Consider the following 26,365-nt stretch of genomic DNA (forward strand, 5'->3'; position numbering starts at 1 on the left):
AAAGATTTTCCATACTTATTTTCCGAACTACTAACCCCCAATGCCAGACTAAAAATCCGAAAATTAGATAAGCTCTGCTTTCTGATGTTTTGTTAATCCCAGAAATTAAAAGGAACAAGTTGTGTTATTCGTTTTCAGAGTAACGTAATTAATTTAATATCCCGATAAATGCACCCTTAGAATCACAAAATTCGTGCGGTTTCGGATTAATGAATCGTATTTATTTTTCACATTAACGAATATCAATACGGCAGAGGGAATTTTCGAGAATATTATAGCGAATCTTATTTAACTTTCGCATTACAAGAACCTTACAGGTGCAACGAACATCAAAATATAAGAACGATGTCAAACTAAAAATTGAAACTGTATAGTTGCTTCAAGAATTTTACCTCCCGTCTATATTGCTTTTCCGATCTAAATCTAAAAATGAAATAAAACAAAACAAAACAAAACACGATGAAACGCACTATTATTGCCGAACATAGAATACATCCCCAGAGGTGGAACAAAATAACAACAGAAAAAGATGCAGAGAGAGAATGATGGGCGGGAGAATGGTCTAGGAGGTCGAAGATCTTTTGTGTGTGTGTGTATGTGTGTGGAATTGAATATTACATGAACATGTTGTGCACAGAAATCTGTCAAAGTCTGTCAAAGTGTGTCAGAGTCACGAGAAATCAAGTTTTAGTTATGCCTATAGATATGTGGATTCTACAGACTCTAAAGCTACGTTTACACCATGTTCCTGGCGGCCACGTTGTATTTGCCTGAGATGCAGTGCGCTGTGGGTATACTAGTATATGCAGTTGAGACATTCTCCTGTTCCCCCCCCCCCCCCCCACCTTCGCATTCTAAGTCTTGTTCGGATCGTTCCAGTCCTCGCCCCGGCGAACTTCTATAGCTATCACACGCTGTTCTCACGGCGTCTGATCAGGCTATAGACTATCAATATTTTCCGTCCCGTCCCGCTGCGGACCGCCTCCAAGTTTTGTTAGGGTCTATTACGTGCCGTCGTGTTTCATTGCATTCATCCCATTTTATCAAGGCATACAAAATTCCTCATTAGCACCGGGACTGCCGTGGCATTTTTTTTTTAACAGTTTAAGAATGTGACACGGCATCCACGGCAATCACGGCCTGTCACATTTGCCTATCTCGTCTCACAGCGTTGTTTCACGTCCGTCCCATTTTGTCCGTGATGGCCTGAAATGTGACTGCCGTGGTTGCCGTGAACATGATTGTGTAAACGCGGCTTTTAGCTTTACATAATCCAATTCCACATCCCTTTAAACCTTAAATACGAATATTTGTACGCTATTGTCAGTAGTTCACTTTCTAAAAAGCAAAAACAAACGAACAACCAAACAAACGAACGAACAAGTAAACAAACAAAACCATGACAATCTCTTAAAATTCAGGTTCTGTTTCCGTTCAAGCTCACAACCTGATTCTTTCCCTAAACGAAACAATACAGCAGTCGTTCTTTATAGCGACGCACGACGGCGTTTACGCTCCTCCTCTGTCACTTCATAAGGCGAAAGCATTCTATATGAGGAGTCAAAGAAAATCATCCAATTATAAGACGGTATCTATCATCGACCAATACGGCAGCCTGATGTGAACTTCGGTGTGTTTGTGTCCGTGCCGCAAAATGAATACGTCGGTGCGCTTTTGTGTGTCGGGTGCATCTTTAGCAAGGAGCTACAAGTTTTGTTGCTTGTAGCTCCATGGCTGTTATTGCTGCCCCAAAACAAGGGAAGCAGAAGAAAAATGGCATACCTGCTATTAAGAAAAGCCTCTTTTAAACGAGGATGTTTCTTGCTGCTATTCCCTTCCGATTGTAAAAACTAAAGAGGGGGCTTTATAAGCAATTATGAATACCTGAATGGAAAGGACCAGAGGATACCCATTCTGTAGGCGACGTAAAAAGCATAGGAAAGCCAATTGAGACAATTGGTGCTGGTCAGTCGTCTGCCGAGATCATGGTAATTGCATGTACAACAGTACTATAAACTATCAAAATTAATGTATTATACACACGAATGTAACATAGATACATATCTTTCTCATAATCTGTCACTTTGAAACACTGCATAAAATATGAAGTACCACTGACTTGGTTACTTAACTCAGCATGACATTAAAGCTTTCTAGTACAGTGTATCACATTATTGTGTTACGGGGGGGGGACGTTTAATAAATCTGTTTGTACAGTTACGAACAACTTACGAGCGACTGGTGATCAGTTCTGATGTGCTATACTTATCAGAATTTCCATAATTCAGCACAAGAACTTATCATCAGTCACTCGTAAGTCGTTCGTATCTTTACGAACAGCTTTATGACCCCCCCCCCCCTTCACTGCGTTTCAAGCAGTGGAATATAATTATATCCTAACAAAATATAATAAGATTAAGGCATTTCGTTTTCTAGTTCACGAACTTTCGGAATAACTTTTTTATTTTGTGTGTGTGTGTGTTCTTGAATATTCATCAAAACGAACTTAATTGCATTCTATGTGATTAACGAAATTTTGGAATAATTAATTGCAGACAGAGATGAAAATGACCGTTACTGTTTCTTGCATATTTCTCAGTTTTTATGTTCACAACGATGTTCCTCGCTTTGTGGTTAATATACGTTTGGTCCATCCATCGCGTTTCCCGCAAGCTTGAAAAAGGAGCTAAAATTCACGCAAGGAGACGGGTTTTCTTCCACGAGAGACAAGTCATTTGTAGAAGATGCACCGTCCTTCCCGCCTGTTATAAAGATAACCTATCATACACTATATACGGCTAGCACTGTATGTAGTACTGAAGAAATTTTTCCTGGTGAGAGTCGGTAGACTTATCCGTTCCAAGCGCGGGTAAATTAGTAAGTCTTCTCTCAGGACATTAGGTTTTACCCAGAACTTTACGGAATCCGCATATCGTCTTGCTGACCTATAAGAAAATAAGCCCAAACATTACATTTTGCCAGTTAACAAATAGCCAGGTTAATTATTGTTGCACAAGTTGTCATTATAATACGCTTTGCAAAAAGTAGGCTTACTTTCAATCTTCACTGATGAGCTCTAAACAGCCCATTACATAACCAGGGAAGAGGGATAATTACATTCATAGTTTAAATGAGTTTTCTTAACCCGTTCCTCCCATAATTCTCCAAGAGCCTGAAATGCTCAAAAGCGAGATTCTCTTTGCAGGTCGACTTGAGAATGGACAGGTTGGTATTCCTCCTGTGCGGAAACAGTCAAGCTGTAGGCCTATTATGACAGTATCCCCTTTTCCATGGTCAACTACAATACCACGTGCCATCAAACAATGAAAGTATCGATCGGGCACCAGGTATATAGGTATGAATAGACATTGCGCTAATGGGCTCACAAACTCTTTTGTTGTACACAAGAATATTGTCACTGGAGGCAAGTATCTACTGAGCTGAGCCTCTATCGCTGTGTACATCTTAATTCGAGTTTTATTGCGAAAGAAGCACATATACGCGAAGTTAGTAACGGCAATGCACAAAACACAAAAATCTTGAGAGCTTTTGAAAGAGCGGGATCCGAAACATGGACCCGTTTCTAGACACTGTACGTTTTAAATTTGATATGAAAAAAACAAACGCATATTCCCCAAAGTGCATGCAAATTTGCGATTTAAATTGAAGTGCGTTGCTGTGAAGATATGCGTGTGAATTCGTATGATTCTGTCGAGATAATTTTTCAGTGCCGACTGAGTTGAAAGAGGATGTGTGATTTTCCTTCCCTAAGTCGCCATATTTTTATTTGTTTTGCTTACATTTCTATTGCCATACTCTGAAAATGAATTGTTCTCGCGCTCCGATTCGCAACATTACCGCTCTGTGATGTACGGCGCGGGCCAGTCTGAAATAAAAACAAGAAAAATTGTTAATCCGGAAACGACATCTTTGGGATTACTATAACCTTCGTAAAGATAAACATCTTTCCATCGTCGAACTTATTTAACTTTGGACTGAGATTTAAACCTTCGGAACAGCGAACTACAGTAACAATAATTTGCTGCTATTTTTTTCATCGACATTTCGTGAAGCACGATGCGTTTCGGTAGTTTGAAACGTGTTAATGTTGCGATGTCTTTCCCCTGCTAGTGCAGACTAAGTTCAATCATGGCGAAAGTTCCGTTACGAAATAAAAAATGATTCAAGTCTTTTCAACAATAACACGCTTCGGTTTATAGTTTTTATGCGTTTAAACGCAGTTTTTAGTTTCGTACAAAAACCGCAAGTCTTTTCTGCAACGCTCTTGCGTTTTAGATACAGCGTTGCTTGTGATTTGATGGACTTGCATTTGACTATTAGAATTAGTGTTTAAACGCAATTGAGTTTAAGTTTCTTACAATTTTCTAGTGTCGGATGATTATGAAATGCAAGTCTTTTCAGCGTTCCGTGTTTGATGGACTTGCATTTGATTTTGGGGGTTGCGTTTAATTCTTAATTTTGCGTAAGAAGTAAAAAATAATGCAGGTCTTTTCAACAATAACTCACTTCCGTAGATGTTTAGAGATGCGTTTAAACGCAGTTTCTTATAATTTCGTACAAAAAGTATGTCTTTTCTGCAATGCTCTTGCGTTTAAATACAGCGTCGCGTGTGATTTGATGGACTTGCATTGGATTTTTAGAATCGCGTTGAAACGCAACTGAGTTTTAAAGAAGTTCCCTACAATTTTCAAGTTTCGTATATCAAACGCAAGTCTATTCAGCGTTCCGCGTGATGACATGGACTTACAATTGCATTTGATTTTCAGAGCTGCGTTTAATTTTTAATTTTGCATACGAAAAAACAAACAAAATAATGCAAGACTTTTCAACAATAACGCACCTCCGTAGATGTTAAAAGATGCTTTTAAACGCAGTTTCTCTATAGTTTCTTACGAAAACCTCAAGTCTTCCCTGCAACGCTCTTGCGTTTGAATACAGCGTTGCGCGTGATTGATGGACTTCATTTGATTTTTAGAGTTGCGTTTCAACGCAATTGAGTTTCAGGTTCATACAACTATTTTCTAGTTTCATACTACATGTATATCAAACGCAAGCCTTTTGGCAGCAACGCACTTGCGTTTATGTGCAAAGTTGCTCGTGATTTGATACACCTGCATTTAATTTTCAGCTGCATTTAATTACATGTAGACTAGTTGCATTTGATTAATTTTCTAAAAACGGGCCCAGGTTTCTATTAACGCTTCGGAATAATTAACGTTAGAATATTCGGATAAACAGAAACACCTACACGTGTATTTCATGTTCTGATAATGATTTTTTGCTAGGACCTTTATGTGTACAAAGTTTTTGCGTTTTGAGAATAACGAGCAGAAAAGGGGGAAAGTGAACTGCTTTGGGTAGCCAACTACATGTAATTCTCCAATGTAAATGAATGTATGCCCTTTCATTTCTGGCGTACAAGACAATATGACGCATTGCGCGAACGCTACCACGCCATACACTAGGGAATTACCGATTAGAAATGCAGCGAATCAGAGCGGGAAAACGATTTATTCTTTTTTTAAGAGAATGGCGATAAGATTTTGAGCGAAAAATTATGTCGACTTAGACGAGGGAATAAACACGTATTTCAGCTCAGTTGGCACTTAAAAAATCAGGTCGACTTACGCGAGTTGTGGACTTATAAATGTCGACTAAGACGAAGAAATTTTCAAGGAATAACAAGACAAAAATCGGGACTTTTTTATCGTGTCGACTTAAGCAATGTCGAGGTTTACTGTACTAAAGCTCCATAGTTTCAGCAGAGCCAGATGTGTATGTACCTCCCTGGTTTCAGGAAGGAGGTACTAGGCGAGCTCGCCTGGTACCTCCTTGGTTTCAGATGCAGGGAGCTCTCATCAGCTAGCTCTCGCCAACTACAGCACGTGTCTCCAACAGCATGCACGTATCACACAGCACAGGGTTACTAATACATGTACTATATACATAGACCCTCTTCCCTCCCAGGCCCCATGCAATTGACACGATGTTTACGACCCATTCAGCGCGTACGCAAATTCCTTTACCCTGCGGTTTTTGCCTGGCGGCAAACCTGCTTTGAAGTTCCTGGAAATTTCCACCAGCTTGTTGCCTGGCTGGCACGGCCATGGGTGTCAAGTTTCCGTCAATCTACCTAGCTATTGTGAATGTTTTTCTTATACACTTGTCACTTCATTACACACATTTTGCTTCACCTGAGAAGCTGCTTACAAGAGTGGTCTCACGCTCATGTAAGGGGAACAAATACTATATTTCGGATACTATTTCAGATACTTCTTGATTACGCCTCTCATCGACGCAAATTAAGGTAATCACAGCGTTACTAACGCGTGATAGTGCAATGCCTTTCGTGTTTCATTTGTTTGCTAGTTTGTCCGTTTTTTTAAGCTTCCATGAAATCAACTGTGTAAGTGTTAAGCACAAGACAAAGGGAAGACTTAATCCGGGCGTTCCCGAACGCTGGCTACATGGAGCGATGGCTTCGTGGTCGATTGGGTCCAGTGAAGTTGACGCTATTGTGTTTTATAAAATGGGTTCAAGAATGTAGCCAATTGGAAGCGCTGAAATGAGTCACGTGTGCGTGCATTATTTTCTTCAGGTAAGCACTAAGAAGAGTCTCTCTTCCACCTCCCTGGCCTGACGGACGTCACAATGTTTTACACTAGCAGTGCGCACTCAATCAGTTGTTACAAGTGCGTCACGCGCTACTATACGCGCTGTCAATCCTGTAAACAACTTCTAGTTCGGGCCGCGGGGGGCTGCCACAACAGCCGGTGGCCTTTCTTATGCATAACAGTACGTGGCGTACGTATACTCTTATACGTACGTACAGTACTTAGTGTGCGGGATTTCCGAGTGCGACGTGCGTAAATGTTTGGGACGAACATCTTCGGACATCTTGACTTTTGAGCGAGTGCTACATGTAGCTGACTGGTATTGACCCACAAAGGTACGTGAATAATGCTGTTAGTTTTCGACCCATTTTATAAAACTAATGATGCACAGGATTATTTCGTGGCGTTAGTGAAGGTGCGGCTCACTCTCGAGTATTGACAACGGTTGCAAACATGCACTCGGCTGCGCCTCGTGCATGTCGCACCATTGTCAATACTCTCGAGCGCGCCGCACCTTCACTAACACACTCTATCCTGTGCATCATTAGTATACGAAACAAAGGCACTAAACAAAAGACTTTTAAGCTGGCGTTCCCGGAACGCGGACGGCATGGGCGCATGCCAAGCTCGTGCCAAGCTGGCTACTTTAACAGATAAGAAGGCATGCCGGACGCGGGCGAACGCTCGTGAGATAAAATCTGTCACGCCTTAACCGGTAACCACCTGCACTGCATGAACTAAGAATGTGATTTCACTTGTGTAGCCTGTTTCTCATGATGTTGCTTAAATGTTAGGACATGGTGTTTTCACAGCTTCTTCCCTCCATTGACTCAGTTCATGAAACATTTTTTTCACAAAATAATGTTTATTACTTTTTTGTGTATGTGAAACACAAAAGGCAGTGAAGAGAGATATGAGGAGTAAAAGTGTGAAAATGACATGGTCACCTGATTAAAGGTAGGGGATGCCTTTTACAGACCTCCCAAAATGCAGCAAAACATTAAATATGAACCTCAGGGGACTTGTTTAGGCCACTGCTGAGAAATTTGGAAGTCAACAGTTATCTACAATTTGAATAATGCACAAAACTCAACTACTCAGTAGTTCTGTGTGTCAGCCACACTTAAGCCTTTTTGTTGCAGTCTTCTGTATTTTTTATCTATAAACACAAATCTAAAAGTATAAGAGCTGATGTAATAACATATAGAGTGTGTGGCAAGAATGTATATAGAAATGTTTGTAAGTTTTGATGAACTTTCTTCACAAAATATACATGATGGACACACATGCAGTGCATGGGTCTGCAAAGCTAGCCTAGTAATGTACTGGAATTTACAGTGAGCCCCGAAAAAAATTCAATTCAAAATCTAACGGTCAATAAAAATGTACTAAATGTTACCTTCCACTTTCAATACTTTATGGGAGTTTCTAAAATGATACTCTCTTCAACATACCACTGTATTTATACAACTCTTCATTTAAGGCATGCAAATGGGATTCCCTACCTTTAAAGGACAAGTTCACCTTCATAAACATAAGGATTGAGAAAATGCAACAATATTAGTAGAACACATCAGTGAAAGTTTGAGGAAAATTGGACAATCGATGCAAAAGTTATGAATTTTTTAAATTTTTGTGTTGGATCCGCTGGATGAGGAGACTACTACAGCTTGTGAGTTATATGCGTACAACAGTATAAAGAAAATGTAAAAGAAAATTCAACATATTTTCACTTTTTTCGCATAATAAAAGAGCACTTGACTTGCCTCTTTCTAAAGGCAGGGGGAATAATATTACCCATAACATTTGTCGGTAACGATTCAGAGGAATGTGTACTTTTTTCAAAAGATGGAATTTTGTGAAATTCTCTTTATATTTTCCTTATATTGTTGTACGCATGTGACATCGTACACTGCAGTAGTCTTCTCATCCAGCGGTTACTGCACAAAAACTTCAAAAAATCATAACTTTTGAACGGATTGTCCAATTTTCCTCAAACTTTCACTGATGTGTTCTACTAATATTGCTACATTCTCTCAATCCTTATGTTTATGAAGGTGAACTTGTCCTTTAAGGTTTATTAGTCTCTAAGGTGTTCTCATGGATTCCACCTTTTGATGATACCTAGATTGAAGACCTTAATGGCATGTTTACCAGCCAGTCAGAGAGGCTTGCAGCCACCCAGCAGACCCACACCAAGCAGGAAGAGGAACACACAGTTCAGATCAGTGACCTATTAAAGCAGGTACTCTAATGGAAATCGAAACAAATCAATGCAGCTCTTCCCCATCCCCTCAGATTTCAGTGATAGAACTTTTGTTTTTTCACCAGTCACGGTAAAACACAATCAGATTTTTTTTTTTAAAGTTTGTTGACAAGTACACTTGGAAGAAGAGTTATGTACCATAGGGCTCACCATCAAAACTGAGATCACTTTCAGTTGTGTGCTTTAGAGTCTGAGACAGGTATACACCAGTGCACTTTATTTGTGTTTTTATGGATTGCACAGTGACAAATTTGTTTTGTGCAATATCTGTTTTGCTTTGGATTAAATTAGTCTGTAATCACTGATCATCTGCACAATATGAGGTCAAAATCACATTACTTTAATGCCACATACCAGTATGTGACTCATACATGTTGACATGGTGAGCTTGTTTTGATTTCTTTTGGTTAATCTCTTGATGACCTTCATCTGTGCATATAGGCTCTAACTCACACTATGCTTCATGATCTCATGCCATGTGCGCAATAAGTGCACTTGAATGCTTGTAAATATGTCTTTTTATTGGTAACACCCATCTTGGAGAATTTTCACTCTTGTGAACAAGGATGAAAACCCTGTTTCATTTAGCCATTGAGTACTAATCCAAGGCTTACCTCTAGCTATTTTCATTTAGTTGGGTTGTTTGGGTGTTGTTGTTTTATGCCACTGCTACAAAGTGTCAGCAGAGCCATTATGTTTTCGGGTCGTCCGTTCATCCTTCTGCCTGTCTATTTGTCTTTCCGTCCATAATCAATTTTGTGGACAGCGTAACTTAATTAAAAACCATTTGGCATAAGTATGCATGAGTGGACAAAGTTGTGCCTGTCAACTTTTTGGTGCACATGCTCAAGGTCAAAGATCAAGACCAAAGTCTTAAAATTTCACTCTTTCCCCCATATCTGCAAATATGCAATGCCTAAAGGTATTTTCTTGAAACTTAGCTTATATGTAAAGTACAAGGAAAAGATTTTCTTGGAAAGGTTTTGGACCATGAGGTCAAAGGTCAAGTGAAAATGCTAAAATTTAACTTTCTATTCCACATCTCGGAAATGGCTCGAGGTATCTTTGTGAATTAGTTCGTATGCATGTACTGCCTAAAAATAATTCTCTTTGAAATTTTTAGGTCAATGATCAAAGGTCAGATTAAAATGCTAAATTCTCCTTTAATAATGCTGGAATTAAAGACATTGGGTGGTATTCTTAAAATCTTTCTAAGTTCTTCCTAAGTCAGAAACTTAGGAAGTACCTAGGAAAGACAGAATTGGTATTCTGAAATTTCTTCCTAGGGACTTCTTGATGCAAATTAGGCCATCCTTATCCCTGCCCACGTCCTTTCTTAAGCCAATACGAAAATGCTGTATCATAAGGAACTAACCAACGACAATCGCATAATACTATGACGTAGGGTCAAATACATGTGTGCGCGGCATGTCCCTTTTCTCACGCTCATTTCGCGCATCAAAGTACATGTGCGCGCAGTGAATGACAAGCGCGCTTATCACGATTTGCAGCTTGCTATTCTTAACAATGTACTTAGGACAGGGGTGGAGCTTTCCTAAATATTTTACTAAAATTCTTTCCTAAGTGCATTCTAGAATACCAACTCTTCCTAAGTCAGAAATTTTCACACTCCCGCCCCCTTCCTAAGTTTTTTCCTAAGTTTAGGAAAACAAACAAACTTAGGAACAGACTAAGGAAAAAACTTAGGAAGATTTTCAGAATACCACTTAGGAAAATATCATGACTTAGGAAGAAATTTCTTCCTAGGAAGGATTTCAGAATACCACCCATTCTGTACAGAAGCAATAAGAGAGTTGTCAAGTGATAACTTATCTTCTCTTTATGTAATTTGGCATATGGGTTGCAACTGATATTGGATATCTGCTTGTTAATGAAACTCTTTTAATTCTCCTTGTTTGATTTGCTCTTTGGAATGACTTTAAAATGATTTTAAAAAGCTCTGGCTGGTAAATGGTGAAAATCATATAAAGTACCTTGCACTCTCTTGAGTGTGACAGGACTATTATGAAATTAATTTTTTTATTAATGGGGTTAGTGGCATGAACTGTGTGTGTTCTATTTATCTGATTGAAACTAATAATATTTACCGTTGGGTACTCAAAATATCAGTTTGGTAACTTTTGTATTCATCTTGTACAAGCATGTATTTTCCTTTTTTTTTCATAAATGCATGAACGACGAACACTCGTCAAACCTTCATCATGAAATTCTGTTTATTTTGATAATCTTACTTCACTTCTATTCGTGATTTTACCATCTGGATCTTGTTGAAGACACAACTTCAAGCATTTTTAGCTGTTATAGACATGTATTACTATATCGTTTTCAGTGAAAATAATCAGAGGTAATTCTTGTTATTGAAGGCAGTTGATTTTGTACCTATTTGTTTTGTGTAAAATCTAGACAAACAGTAGTTTTCATCACAAATGAGCACACTGCACACTTATCATACCTCTCATTTAAACCACAGGTCAGTGAACTGAAATCAACTCTTAGTAAGCAAACTCAGGAGGCTATGTCAAATAAACAAGACTTTGCCACGAAAGAAGAGCAACTGAAAGTCAGCAATGCTGAACTTACAAAGCAGGTAATTTCATCAGTAAAAGTTCCTATGTGGATGAATCCCTTTCTGGTATTACCAATTTGTAAGTATGTGTTTGGAGCAAATCCTGTGACTTTGTTTTTCTATTTATCTTATTATTATGATTTTTAGCTCACCTGAGCCAAAGGCTCAAGTGAGCTATTGCGATCGCCCTTCGTCCGGCGTCCGTCGTGCGTAAACTTTTTACATTTTCATCTTCTTCTTGAAAACCCCAAGACCAATTTTCAACAAACTTGGCAGGTACCATCCCTAGGGGTTTAGGAACTCAATTTTTTTAAATGGGCACCATACCCCACCCAGGGGGCCCCCAGGGGGCCCAAACCCCCCAAAATTAAGGAATCTGTAAAAATCTTCTTCTCTAGAACCAGAAGTGATAGAGCTAAGTTAATACTATGAGTTAGTACATTGATGACTGTAGTTTCAAGTTTGTTCATGGCAGAATCAGGGGTGCCCCCCTTGGGTCCCAGGGGAGGGGGGTGGGGAGGGGTCCTAATAGGGCCTAAATTGTACATTTTCATCATCTTCTTGAGAACCCCATGACCCATTTTCACCAAACTTGGCAGGTAGCATCCCTCGGGGGTTAGGAACTCAATTTGTAAAATGGGCACCATGCCCCACCCAGGGGGCCCCGAGGGGGGCCCCAAACCCCCCAAAATTAAGGAATCTGTAAAAATCTTCTTCTCTAGAACCAGAAGTGATAGAGCTAATTTGATACTATGAGTTAGTACATTGATGACTGTAGTTTCAAGTTTGTTCATGGCAGAATCAGGGGTGCCCCCCCCCCCCCCCCTTGGGACCCAGGGGAGGGGGTGGGGAGGGGTCTTAATGGGGCCTAAATTGTACATTTTCATCTTCTTCTTGAGAACCCCATGACCCATTTTCACCAAACTTGGCAGGTAGCATCCCTAGGGGGTTAGGATCTCAATTTTATGCCCACCCAGGGGGGCCCCCAGGGGGGCCCAAACACCCCAAAACGAAGGAATCTTTAAAAATCTTCTCTAGAATCAGAAGTTAAAGAGCTAAGATAATACTATGAGTGAGTACATTAATGACTGTAGTTTCAAGGTTGCTCATAGCAGATCCAGGGGTGCCCCTCTGGGGGGGGGGGGGGGGGGATGGGAAGGTTCAAATGGGGTCTGAATTATACATTTTCATCTTCTTCCTGAAAACCTCATGATTGATTTTCATCAAACTTGGCAGGTAGCATCCCTAGGGGGTCAGGATCTCAATTTATCAAAATGGGCACCATGCCCCACCAGAGGGCCCCAGGGGGCCCCAATCCCCCCAAATTAAGGAATCTTTAAAAATTTGGGCCTTTATTGTACATTTTGATCTTCTACTTGAGAATGCCTGGTCAAATTTTGGTAGAGCTGTGAATAATTTAGATTAGTGACTGCGTGAAAGGTGAACTTGTGATACTCAGGTGAGCGCTAGACCCGCGGGTCTCTTGTTGTTGTTGTTGTTGTTCTAGATGGGAGGTTTACTGGTATTGTGATCCGGCAGTGATTCTAACTCTTTTATTACTACAGAAGAACCTTACTATTTAACAAGGAGTCAAAAGGGGCCTGAGCTTTCAATCCTAGCAGAATCTTCGTCAGAGGCAAAATGACAAACAGGCATTGACAGCAATCACATATAAGGACTACATACAACAAGAACAGTCAGGGGAGAGCTAGGGACACAGAACAAAGAAAACAAAAGGGGAGGGTTGGGGTCATGGGCAAATAGCCCCTGTACTCCAGAGCCTCTTTTCTCAGTTCGCATTTTCCAGAGTGTCTGCTTTCTTTCCAATATTTAAGAGAGTCCATCTGAATTGAGTTATACATCATTTTAAAGCTTAGAGTGTGCTCTTTCAGAATCTGCCCTCAACTAAAAATCCATGTCTTGCGACTTTTTGTTGGTTTTGTGATGCAGGGTCACATACAATCTTGTAGTTGACATCCGTCTCTATGTTCAGGCAAAAAAATTTTACGGCGATCATGCCATCGGCGGCCGAGATCTGAAAGGGGGAGGGGTCAAATTGACACCCCCCCCCCCCACCTCTCGGTAAAAACTTGGTCTCACAAAGCTCAGTCTATAGAAAAAGTGAAATAAGTGAAATCAATCAGCACTTATCAACAGTAATGATGAAATTATCTTTTTTTAAAAAGTTTATACTATATCAAATCATATGATATCATAATTATTTCACTTAACCCTAACTAGGCCAGGCTATTTAGGTAGTTGATAGAGCGGGGGGCCTCCCAAGCCCCCCCCCCCCCCCTCCATATGTCGACCGCGCGATCGCGACGAAAATTGGCACACACATTGCCTATGATGTAATCTAAAATACCTTGAAGTTAATTTTTCAAAAAATTGTCATTCATGCTAAATTATGCTAATTTATGCATAATGATGCATGAAATCAGACTATTTGGCATAAATCACAAAATAAAGCTCAAAACAGGCACATTTTTTGTGTAAATATTCATTTTAGTGTCCTTACCAAATGTAATTTTAAAAAATTGTGATATCAGAAAAAATTCTTAAGTATTTTATTGTTTTTTGAATTTCTTATATATTTCCTTGTTTTTTCGACTTTATGTTTTTCATTGTTTTTTCGATGAAATTTGTCCGCGACATCGCTCCGAACAAGAAAATATGTTATTCATTGATTTTAATCAATAAAACCCCAAAATAATCATGCTTTTATGAAATTTGCCTGTAAGCACAGTTTGCATTGAAATTGTACACGAATTTACGTTTTTGAGCAATTTTTGGTCTGACATGCATGTGCATATTTATGCGTAACTTTGGAACCACGTGCCCGGGCGTCGCAAATTTGGTGTCAAAAGATGCGGGAGACTCGAAAGAAAAAAGTCATGAATCGTCGCGGCGATAGCTTTTTGCGATTGCGATACATCTCGCGGAACGTCGAGGGGGGCCTCGGAGGCCCCCCCCCGGCCTAGTTAGGGTTAATATTCTTTAGAGTGGCATTTCTTATATTTTTCACATGCAGTTGCAACAAAATGTACTGTCATATCACCATATTTATATTTATTAGTCTTAACCCTAACTAGGCCGGGCTATTTAGGTAGTTGATAGAGCCGGGGGACATGAAAATTGGGCAAACCAATGCAACAGTGCACGACCCTTTTATAGATGCTCGTCAGACCAAAAATGGCTCAAAAACCGTAATTTTGTGTACAAATCAAATGCAAACTAGTTTTATCACTTTATTCAAAAAGATATGATTATTTTAACTTTCACTTCAGCAGCATTTGGCTAACTATTAGCTGGAGTGTAATGTCGTAGTTTTGGCCGTTGTAAATTTGGCACTTGAAATACTATGCATATCTTACAGTGCAAAAAAGATAGAAATACAAAAGAAGATTTCTATTATGCAACAGGATTAAAGGTCAATAGAGTCATACACATGGTGGAATGCATTGATCATGCCAGAAGCCTGAGGCATCATGGTCAACTGCATGTTGCAGAGCTGCCAACTAGTACTGATTTTCAGTAATTTCTACTGAAATTGGAGAAGAATACTGAAGGTTGCAAGCAAATTACTGATTTTAGAAATCATTGTCTGTGTTATATTCTATTACACTGTTAAGAATTACTGATTTTCACTCAAAAAGGGTGCAAATTACTGATTTTCAGTCATCAAAGTACCTTAAAGGCTTTTACAAAAGTTGGCAGCTCTGATGTTGTGGTTCGAGTGTTCTAGGTGAATTTTTGAGAAGTCCTGACCAAAGAAAAAAAAAAAAGGCAAAGATTTTCCCCACATAGTGATGATTTGTTCAATTCACTCATTTCTTCCACAGATTGAAGATTTGACATCTGAACTCTCAACAAGAGATGAGAAACTGGAATCCTTGCAAAAGGCTCACTTATGTCAAGAAGATGATCTGAAAGTCATGAACAGTGGCCTGATTAAGGAGGTGAATCCATGAAAAATGTGCACTGCTTTCTTTTCTTCAGTACTGTAAAAGTGGATATTTTCGCACTCGGCCGGGTAAGATTGATTTTGTGTGTTTTTAATTCCGCGGAATCAGGACATTAACTACTGGAGCATATGGTATGCTGAAATATTCACCTGCTTTTATTTTCGAGCAAGTGTCTGGTTGTGGTTACGCGAAATGTGCGAACATTTCCACACCGTGAAAATTTCCACTTTTACAGTATTACATCATCTTAAAGGGGATGGCTAGTAACCGATTAGTGGGAATCAGTGTGAATGCTGAGGGATGATTGTTCCAATCCTTGTGGGATTCATTTAAGAGTACATTATATATCTACTGTTGTGTGAAAAATTATTTGCTTCAGAACGGTCTCATATTCAAGTAATGTGCAGATTAATGCCCCGTCACTGACCAGGGACGCTTACCTGGAAACATTAAAGTGCACATTACTTGAATACGAGACCATTCTGAAGCAAATAATTTTCACACAAGAATAGATATATAATGTACTCTTAAATGAATCCCACAAGGATTGGAACAATCATCCCTCAGCATTCCCACTGATTCCCACTGATCAGTTACTAGCCATCCCCTTTAACAAGGAGATTTCACAGCCATCTTTGAAAACCCATATCAAGTTTGTACTTTTCATGATTACGTTTCATTCTGTTGATTGGCAATTTTGTATGAAGGACAACTCTCTCGCAGTCACAGGTCTCCGAGAGAGAGAGAGTGAGAAAGAGAGGCACAACACACATGACTGGACACTGCTGAAACCCAACTTTAATTGATTTCTTTTAGAGAGCACAGGGTTGTTTTCATAATCAAAACAGCTTGGAAAATGTGTCATACAAATAGAGATTTCCCATCTGCATCCAAATATTGTTGCATAGAGCAGTTGTGATGTTGAATATTGTGAACCAGAAACATTCACAGCATGAAACTTTCATGAATTGTTACTGGCCTTCAATGCATTGTGTAGACAAAATATTTCGCATGCACTTTCGCGAGTCTTGGCTTGCAAACTTCGCAAAAGCTTCTAGTTTTACAATATACTAGCAGCACCCATGAGTCTAAGGGCTTTTATTTTATTATTTTTTTTCACATATGATTTTCCACATTTTTATTGATGAAATAGAATAAATGTTTTCTCATTCCTTCGTTACATTGTGCTCATTTCTACCCATGACCACCCTTCCCAGAAATTTAATTTTGGATCTTCCCGCCACTTGCTTTTATTATAGAACTGAGTTTCGAGGGGTTAGCAGCACCCATTGAAGTCCAACGGTTGTCTTGTTGTCCCTCACCCACCCCCCCACACACACACACACTCACACAGATTTTCACCCCGCAGAAAACTAACAAACAAACAAATATTCAGGGGAAAATGACTAAAAACGCTTGTGAGATTCCCCGAAAGTTCTGTCTACAGATTCTTCCCGTCGAAACGGGAAGATACCCTTGACACTTTTACTTTGATATTACCCCCTGCGCATGCTTCCAGGCACCCATGGGAATCCACAGGTCTCAGGGCCTTATTTTTATGCCTCCGCCACGAAGTGGTGCCAGAGGCATTATGTTTTCGGGTTGTCCGTCCGTCCGTACGTACGTCTGTATGTACGTCCGTCCACTTTCGTTTACGAGATAACTTGAGTAATATTGACTTGAATTTTACCAAACTTGGTCCAAATATAAAGTATGATGGGGCAATTACTTGATTAGATTTTGGGTGAAATCAGCCAAAGGCCAAAGGTCAAAGGTCACGGTCAAATCATGAAATTGTATACGTTTACGCGATAACTCAAGACTGGATCGAGCAAATTTCACCAAACTTTGTTGGAGGATGATGTATGATGGGACAATTACTTGATTAGTTTTTTTAGTGAAATCGGACAGAGGTCGAAGGTCAAAGATCAAGGTCAAATCCTAAAATTTACACGATAACTCAAAACTGGATGAAGCAGCTTTCACCAAACTTGGTCCAAGGATGATGTATGATGGGGCAATTAGTTAAGTAGATTTCAGTGACATTGGCTAGAGGTGAAAGGTCAAAAGGTCAAGGTCAAATGCTAAAAATGTTGCTATTTCCCCCATATCTATGCAATGCCCGAAGGTATTTTCTTGAAACTTAGTGTAGACATGCACTACTGCGTAAAGATTCTCCAGAGAGACTTTCATGTCATAAGGTCAAAGGTCAAAAGGTCAAAGGTTAGGTGAAAATGTTGCAATATCACTTTTCTCGCAAATGGTTCAATGTATCTTCATGGAACTTGGTACATACGCATGTGCTGACTGGCAGGGATTATCTAGGAAATGTAGGGGTCATGGGTCAATAGTCAGGGGGTCAAAGGTCAAGGTCAACTTCTCAAAATTTTACCATTTCCCTCATGTACTAGTATATGCAATGCTTGCATTATTAGTTTTAAAACTTAATATATAAATACATGCATTACCTAATGGAGATTTTCTGGGAAATTTCTAGCCAGAAGGTCAAAGGTCAAAGGCCAGGTTTCAATGCCCCCCCGAAAAAAAATCTATTTTGTACTGTAATGACACTCTTTCTTCATACCTTGGAAATTACTCAATGCATAAACTTATAAAAGGGTCGGTCAGAAGTCAAGTAAAAATTCTCATTTCCCTAAATATGTGTACCTGCACTCTTTAGACAATTATAGCAAACCCAGTTCAAGAAAAGTGAACATTCAAGATATTTCTGACAAACCTGACATTTCAATATTTTGCCAGTTATCTGAAACTGTCATCACACATTGTGAAGACATTGTATTGGGAGAATCATGCATTATGGCGGAGGCATCAGTCACCATAGCGACATTTCTAGTTGTTTTTTTTTTCATTCATCTTTTTCCCACGTTTTGAGCGAAAAAAAAAATATTTTCGTCTTTATTTGCTCCCTCCTTTTTGTTTTTATCACCCAACTTTGTTTGATGGATCGTAGAACCACTCGTTTATCTGCTTCAGATTGTTCAGTACTACATCAGGTTTTATAAGTATCATTTTATATAATATATTAATGTTGGGATGAATCAAGGGAAGGAAAAAAGTTGATTGGTCATGGATAGTGAATACAGTCAAACCTGTCTATAGCGGCCACCCAAGGGAGATGAAAAAAGTGGCCGCTATAGACAGGTCATCCAACTTTGTGTGCATTGCCTACATGAGCATGTATCATCGTTGTATACATCTATAAGTACTTACATGTACATGTATGTGTGTACGTAGGCACACATGTGTTTCATGCATTGAACAATGCTGGTGTTTATGAAATTGTTACACATCAGCATGTGAACAGTCGTGAAGAAAGCTAAACACTAATGCATTGTTATGACTGAATGAGTGATGAATGCAGTGATGGCGAATAATACTGGCGATCACTGAACGTTGCCCATGAATGACTGGCACTGCTACAAAGCAGAAAAACACGCTGAATTATCGGCTCTTTGGCCGCTATAGACAGGTGAAAGATTACCGTGGGAAACAAAATTTGTGGCCGCTGGCCGCATTAGACAGGTGGCCGCTATACACAGGGTCTTTAACAGGGTTTTTCTCTTCGGGGGATTTTTCAGTGGCCGCTGTAGACAGGTGGCCGCTTTAGACAGGTTTGACTGTATCTTTTTTCCATCATGTAAAGATTACTCTACGCTTGATAAACGGTTCAAATTAAAAATAGCTTCATTATCATTAGTATTTCTTTTTTTGAAACATTAAAACAATCCACCTGTTTGTGTCTCTTCCGCCCATTCTTAGGTATGGATCATAGCACCCCCACCCCATTCATTTGCATCGGCCTGTTGTATTATTATTATTGTCATAATTACAGTGTAATATTAATATTATTGTTACTACTACTACTACTACTATTATTATCATCATCATTATTATACCCCCGCCAAACGAAGTTTGAAGGGGGTATATAGGAATCAGCGGACGGTCGGGCGGTCGGTCCGTTGCAAATCTTGCGTCGCGAACTACTTCCTCAGTTTTCAACCGATTCCCATAAAACTTGGCACAGATGTGTGCCTTGGGTTGTAGATGTGCAAGACGTATTTTTTGACAGTACCCAAAAGTACGTTGCCATGGTAACGGCATATTATGGGCAAAAATGGGTACAAATATTGCGTCGCGAACTCCTCCCACAGTTTTTGATCAATTTTTATGAAATTAGGTACAGATGTTCATCTGAATATGTTAATGTGCAAGACACATATTTCCGCAGTGGCAAAAAGTGTGTTGCCATGGTAACGGCATGTTATTGGCAAAATATAGGGCAAAATGCTTCATGGCAAAACTGCTTCATCAGTGTTCTTCCAATTCTCATGGAATTCATATTGAATATTTGTCTTAGGATATAGGTCAGCATGACACATTTCTTGACAGTGACAAAAAGTATGTTGCCATGGTAACAGCTCACATATTATGAGCCAAAATGATGGAAAATTTTGTGTTGCAAACTACTTCCTCAGTTTTTGCCCAATTTCCATAAGACTTGGTACAGATGTGTGCCTTTGGTTGTAGATGTGCAAGACACATTTTTCGACAGTACCCGAAAGTACGTTGCCATGGTAACGGCATATTAATGGCAGAAGATCAAGGAAAGATCTTGCGGATTTAACTACTTCCTCAGTTTTTTGACCAAAGCTTATGAAATGTTGTTTTGACCAAAGCTTATGAAATGTTGTTTGGCGGGGGTATAACCAGTCGCTGTAGCGACATTTCTAGTTATTATTATTATTATTATTATTATTATTATTATTTAGTTGAGGTTAGAGTAGAGCCATTAGGGTGTTGGACACAGTAATATGGGGATAAATCAGGGGAGGTGGAAAAGTTAATTTGTTAAGGATTTTATATATCTTTTTCCCCCCATTTTTATGCTCTTGATAAAAGGCTTTTCTGAAGGCAATCCTGTGCAAACCCTTCCAAAACTGCTTCACAGCACTCACATACATAATCTTGTGCTAAGTAGGCCTACTTCATAGAATCCTAGTGTTTTTGTTGCTGTTGTTGTGCTTTTCCCACTAAAAGTAGGCAATGCACTCACTATTCCACTGCTCAGTTCTACCAATAATGAGAGAAAGAGAGATATAGTGGGGATGGGAGAGATATAGGCAAATTTCCAGTGTTAATTTTTTTTTTTAAATTTGTTGTACAATTTCAAAACTCTATCATTTTCATCAAGGAGGCAAAGTGAGTCTCACCTTTCTGTTTGCATTCATCGTAACGTACCATTTACTAAGCCGCCGGTAAAGCTCTATCCCCCTATGCTGTAAGTAGTAGGGTACAGTCCATGCAAGCGAGTCATCGCGTCAACTCTTGCAAGTCACATAACATGTACACAGACAGTAACTGTAATGGCCAACACGATTCCAGGACATGCCTGTCACTTTGAGTTAACATTAAAACATCCTAAATTTAGTGAGGAATCCTGTGGAGTTGTTGAAGTTCGATATAATGCTGACACTTAGATCTGCAATACATGCACAAAAAGGATGCAGCAACATTTTGACCGGATGCTCGTTCCACATATGCAGCTGCAGTAAACGAATGGACAGTGGCGCGTGTAATCCCTAGTGGAAGGGCAACGACTGGCGCAGACATGTCCCAGTATAGTGGATATTTAGCCATCCTAAACATGAGTACAATGATACCCGATTTGAGAGTAAACTCAATGACTTACCTGAGTTGCACAGTATCCTGTAGTTGTGCAAAACTACAATAAAATACAGCATTTCGTAGCTTTCATAATTTGGCTCGCCCATGGAGAACTGTGCAAGCTCCCGTGACCGCGTCTTATTACCGTAGGGTCCATTACGCAGAGAGTGATCTGTGTATCGTCAATACATACACAGGCGCAGGCCACACACTGCAATACCCATTTTACATCGTGTGCGTGTGTGTGTCCACCGAAGATGATAGAGCTTTTGCTGCACTCTATCATCTTTAGTATCCCACTGTCTCGAGAAAGCAGGAGTCCAGCGCAATCGCTAAACATATGCACGATAAAAGTCTGCGCACGATAGCTGAAGAGTCCAGTTCCGCAGAATTCGGTAAATATAAAAATGCCCGGCTCTTTCGTCACGCACATCATGCATTATGCATCTATCTAATTAATTTTTCTATATCGCCCTCTATGTCGACACGGAGGTGGAGCGCAGACGAAACTCGGGCCGTTCGGTGTAGGATACTCTCCCGCGGCCGACGCACCGGTCACGGCGGCCCGGAGCCGATGGCTTCGGAGGAGATGGACAGTCGAGCGACACTGGAATAAAACAGGGAATACATAAGGCCGATCTCCCGCTTCGCCTTAGCGAATTACTGTATAAGATGTTACAGATTCTGTGTGTGTCCTAGCTTCATGGGTCGGAAAGATTTTACTTGTAAAAAACAACAATGGATTGACAGTAGGTGTTGGAGAATATTGTGAAGCTTAGTAATGGGTGTGCACGTAAAGATACCTTGGTCAAATACAATTTGATATGCAGAGGTACATAATCTGTTTCAATGGTGTCAAATACTGAAATATATCTCTATTCAAATGGCACTACCAGCTATTTGTTCAACAGGGTTTTCAAATTGTGGCTGTATACTTTCAATATTTTTTCTATACATGTACTGTTTTCCAGACCGAGAAGCTGAAGTCACAGCTGACTGACCAAACCTCACAGCTAGCAGCCATTGAACAGAGCCGTAAAAATGAAGAGGAAACTTTGAGGTCTACAAACGTGAACCTTCTCAAGCAGGTAATTGCAACAGGAAGTTTAGCCAACAAGGAAGCTAATATTTGATAGAACCAGATGAATTACATAAACAATAAATTCCAAGCACAATCAACTTTGCCATGAAGAATTTATAGATAATTAATGGGCCAACATTCCACCTGATGCAGCATACCATTTAAGTTTAAGCAGTCACATGGCCATGTGACATGTGACTTTCATTCTGTAGTGCAGACTCTAATTTGTCACAAACTAGGAGCAGTTGCCCCACAATTTGCCATTACTATAGTTTGTCTTGGTTGTTATCAAAAACACAAAGAATTAAAAAAAAATGTGGACTGGCCTTGCTTGATTTCATTGATGATCTACTTTCAACAGTACTGAATTGTTTGTATATTGGTAAATCTGTCTCATATTAAACTCTTACCTGTGCCTTTATATTGCATTATCCTTAAATGCTGCCCTCATTCCCACAAAATAAAGAAAGAGAAAGCAAAGAAGGCCCCACTGATGTGTCCTACATCAATCCAGACCACACCCACTATGCCTTTTTTTTTGCCTGACAGCAGACATGCTTCCTCTTTCCTTCAGCAACTGTCCCTCCATGTCTCATGTTCTAGGTTGAGCTCTAGCTACCTCGCACATACCCTTTTGTCCAGTGTGTTTCCCCCCTCTGACCAGCGTGCGCAAGCCTTCACAATGCATCCAGACCCTGTGCTGGCCCGCATGCATCGTGATGGCCTCCTTGGCAGCTACTTCAACGGCCCAAGGGGTGGACGCTCAAGTGCGGCGGGCTGCCCTCCCCTTGCCCCAGCCCCTTCAGTATTTCGTTCCTTTTGGACTCCTGGGGCCCCCACCCCTCCAAGCCTTAAATTGTACCCTCCCTCTGTCGTTTTCCCCCACTGAGACATTCAAGGCTCAGTCTCGGATGGAGCTTTGTGCATTTGCCTCATCTCTTGAAGTGAGCTTTCACCCTAATCAGTCCGGGCTTTTTGGGCTATGCTAAAACTGGAGGGAGGCAGATTCTGCCTCCCCCGAGATCTCGGATCAGTGGTGCGATTGCGATGAAATTTGGCAAGCATGACACCCACGTCAAAATCTACAAGATTGTGTCATGAGGGTGTTTTAAATTATCAATTTCTAATTGTAACGAGACATGAAAACTCGTCACATTGAGGACGAGTTAGGTGATACGCTTGTGGTCATCAGATGACAGTCATCTGTGATCGACAAAGAAAAGAATGTGATATAGGCACCTTGAAGTTATATTGAGCGTGCATGCGAAACCGTTTCTGTAACCACTCGGCCACGGGTCATCCACGGAAATGGTAAGACAAAAAAACAACAACAATGTATAGATATAACGGGGGGAAAGTCAATGCCCACTCAACTAACGTGGCCGTGTGAACATCTATTGCATTGCTAGACGGAAAAGCGGCCTTGTAACGACTGAGGTCGCTATGCCATTTCTGGCAACTTGGGAAAAATACGTCCCGCAGACATAAAACCTATAATCGGCTGGTTTTGATACCTTGCCTTTAATCACAATTTTCAGTGTAATGACGTCATCAAATTACAAAACAATGACATCGTCTTGAAAGAAAATTGTTCAAAGTACAACACCTCAGTCGTCGTCATTACATACTATGATCGGTTTGACAAAGTCAACCTGCAAAATGTTGCTGCAGTCGAAGCAATGTGGTCTCCAACAAACAAAAAAGAGGGATATGGCGTGTGTGTGTGTCTGTGTGTGTGTATAGGTGCGTTTATATACGAACGTGATTTCTACATGGACGAATATGTAATACAAAATTGAAGAAAAAAAACAGTAAAGTAGCTAATTATTTTGTTTCGTGATCTTGTGGGGTTCAAACCCGCAACCTCACGTCTCTGAGACGTCGCCTTTAACCACTCGGCGACACGTCTCGACGGGAAAATATGGGGAACGTTATGGACTTGAAAGACAGTTGTTCAATATATAACACATTCATCGTACGTTGTCAGTTTGCTATTGACATGACGATCTATCACATGAATATGAGGCAGGCATTAGTACCTGTATGAAATTATTATAGGCATGGTTATCAAATTGCCCTAAAATATCCTTATAATTGCCTTATTTTTACACACAGTTACGCTATCCCTTTAAACTCGTCACAGTTTAATCAGAATTATTAACATCATACATTAGTACCATATCCAGTTCCATAGCTGATCACGTTTGCTAATCAATTAAGAGTAATTGTCTAGAATGTGTCATATGGCCAACCTGTATACACACGTATATACACACACACAATGCTAAATGTATGTATCAAACATCTGTAACACAGCTTTGAACTAACTATAGGAATTATCGCTGCACTTATCATCCATACTTTTTATCACTATCTGAAACTCCACAAAAACCACTAATTGACAAATAATCATCAATACAGAAGACTGAATACCTTTTTTACAATGTATAGCTTGTTACATGTATAAATCAGCACAAAGTAACCACGACTACATTGTGTTACTGAATTGATATGAACAAATTTCATTTTGTTACAGTATACTATATCAGTTTGAAAAGCCCAACCTGCAAAACTATAATTTTGCAGCAGTCGAAGTAATGCAGTCTCCAACGCAAAACAAAGGTATACTGTGTGAGTGTGTGCGTATAGGTGTGTTTACATGCAAACGTGATTTCTACATGGACGAAGGTGTAGTACTCCATTGAAGAAAAAAAGTAAAAAAAAAAAATATTATTTTCTTTCGTGCTCTTGTGAGGATCGAACCCGTACGTGTGCAACCTCACGTTTCTAAGACGACGCCTCTAACCACTCGGCCATACGTCTCGACGAGAAAATTAGAGGAACGTAAGCTTATGTACGTGAAAGATGAATCAGGAATCGTTTGGTCCGCATTCCATTCTCATTTTCAGTTTTAAATTGCAAAATTGTCAACCTCATGAGGAGATTTCAAAGAATAAAATGCATGATTACTGCAGCTTATTGTCACAGCTACAACATAAATAAGTTTCAGAGGAAATGAAGCAAAATCAGCTGAGATAAAGGTGCTTAAACGTTGTCAAGTCAATGCATGGTTTCTAAAAAAATCACCTCCCATAGACATAACACGTAAACTTGTCCGATTTTGCGTCTTTACCTTTAAACACAATTTAAAGCATGATGACGTCATCAAATTTCAAAACCATGACATGGACTTGAAAGGCAAATGTTCAAAGTACAACATATCTGAATTTGGGATAATATTGAGCTTAAACAACAGAGATACGAGCAAATGAATGTCAGAAACAGTACCTCAAAAAAATTAATTCCACTTTTTTTATTTCAGATGACGATATGATGACGTCATAATGTAATTATGGAAATAATGATACTTGAAACGTCATGTCCAATTTATATGCTTTTGTAATATGCAATAAAAACATAGGGTCACCTGACGTTTTAAAGAGCTATGGCGAAATAAACAAAGACATGTTTTTTCACTATATTTGCACATAGACGCGCACGCGAAATTTGAACTTTGACGCAAGTGCATTGCTTTGTTATTTGTAGGAATCGATTAGAAATCAATGGATATTGTTGCTCAAAGTATCAGGAATCCAAATCTGTCAAAAAAAGTGTATTTTCATGTTGCTGACGCGCTGTGCGCGCGAAAATGCGCGGACGGACACGCACGCGCAAAATTGTTTGAAACGCATAAAATTGTCTGAAACTTCGAGATTTCCCATTGGAAAGTTGTTTTGAGCCTTTTAAAATTTTGACGCGCGCTTACGCGCACTTAATGATGTCCTAGGTAATTAGCATCAAAAGAAGTAAGATAGAACGTGACCTGAACTTTATGTCCACAAAAAATGATACAGAAATGACCTTTAGTTATGAAGTTATGATCGATCATGTAACATGGTCCAAAAATCACAAAATGGCGCCTAGATGACGTCATAGATATGTTACTGTCATGAAAACCTTATTGTGGCTAGATATTGTCATGAGACATGTTCCCTGAAAATGTCATGTTATTCCGTAATGTCATTCTTGAGATATTGATGACACAAAATACGAAAATGTCCCAGAAAGAAAGAAGAATAAAAAGAAATAAAGAGAGATTTTGACAATCACAATAGGTGATACGCTGATAGCGTATCACCTAAT

At 39.7% G+C, this 26,365-nt stretch overlaps 1 protein-coding gene across 5 annotated transcripts in view; it reads left to right on the top strand.

The window, feature by feature from the left end:
• Window positions 1–26,365, top strand: part of LOC139711016 (uncharacterized) — a 239,463-nt gene that overhangs the window by 127,633 nt on the left and 85,465 nt on the right. For 4 of the 5 annotated variants that reach the window (XM_071622933.1, XM_071622938.1, XM_071622936.1 and 1 more), the window contains exons 19-22: window positions 8,764–8,880; window positions 11,393–11,509; window positions 15,334–15,450; window positions 22,113–22,229. In XM_071622933.1, the coding sequence (XP_071479034.1) occupies window positions 8,764–8,880; window positions 11,393–11,509; window positions 15,334–15,450; window positions 22,113–22,229 (468 nt within the window). The remainder of the gene's footprint in view (window positions 1–8,763; window positions 8,881–11,392; window positions 11,510–15,333; window positions 15,451–22,112; window positions 22,230–26,365) is intronic. The other variant, XM_071622937.1, reaches the window with a different exon arrangement.

This window comes from Diadema antillarum, unplaced genomic scaffold (assembly GCF_040938485.1).
Source record: "Diadema antillarum isolate AM-2024a unplaced genomic scaffold, OU_Dant_1.0 seq00001602_RagTag, whole genome shotgun sequence".
NCBI lineage: Eukaryota > Metazoa > Echinodermata > Echinoidea > Diadematoida > Diadematidae > Diadema > Diadema antillarum.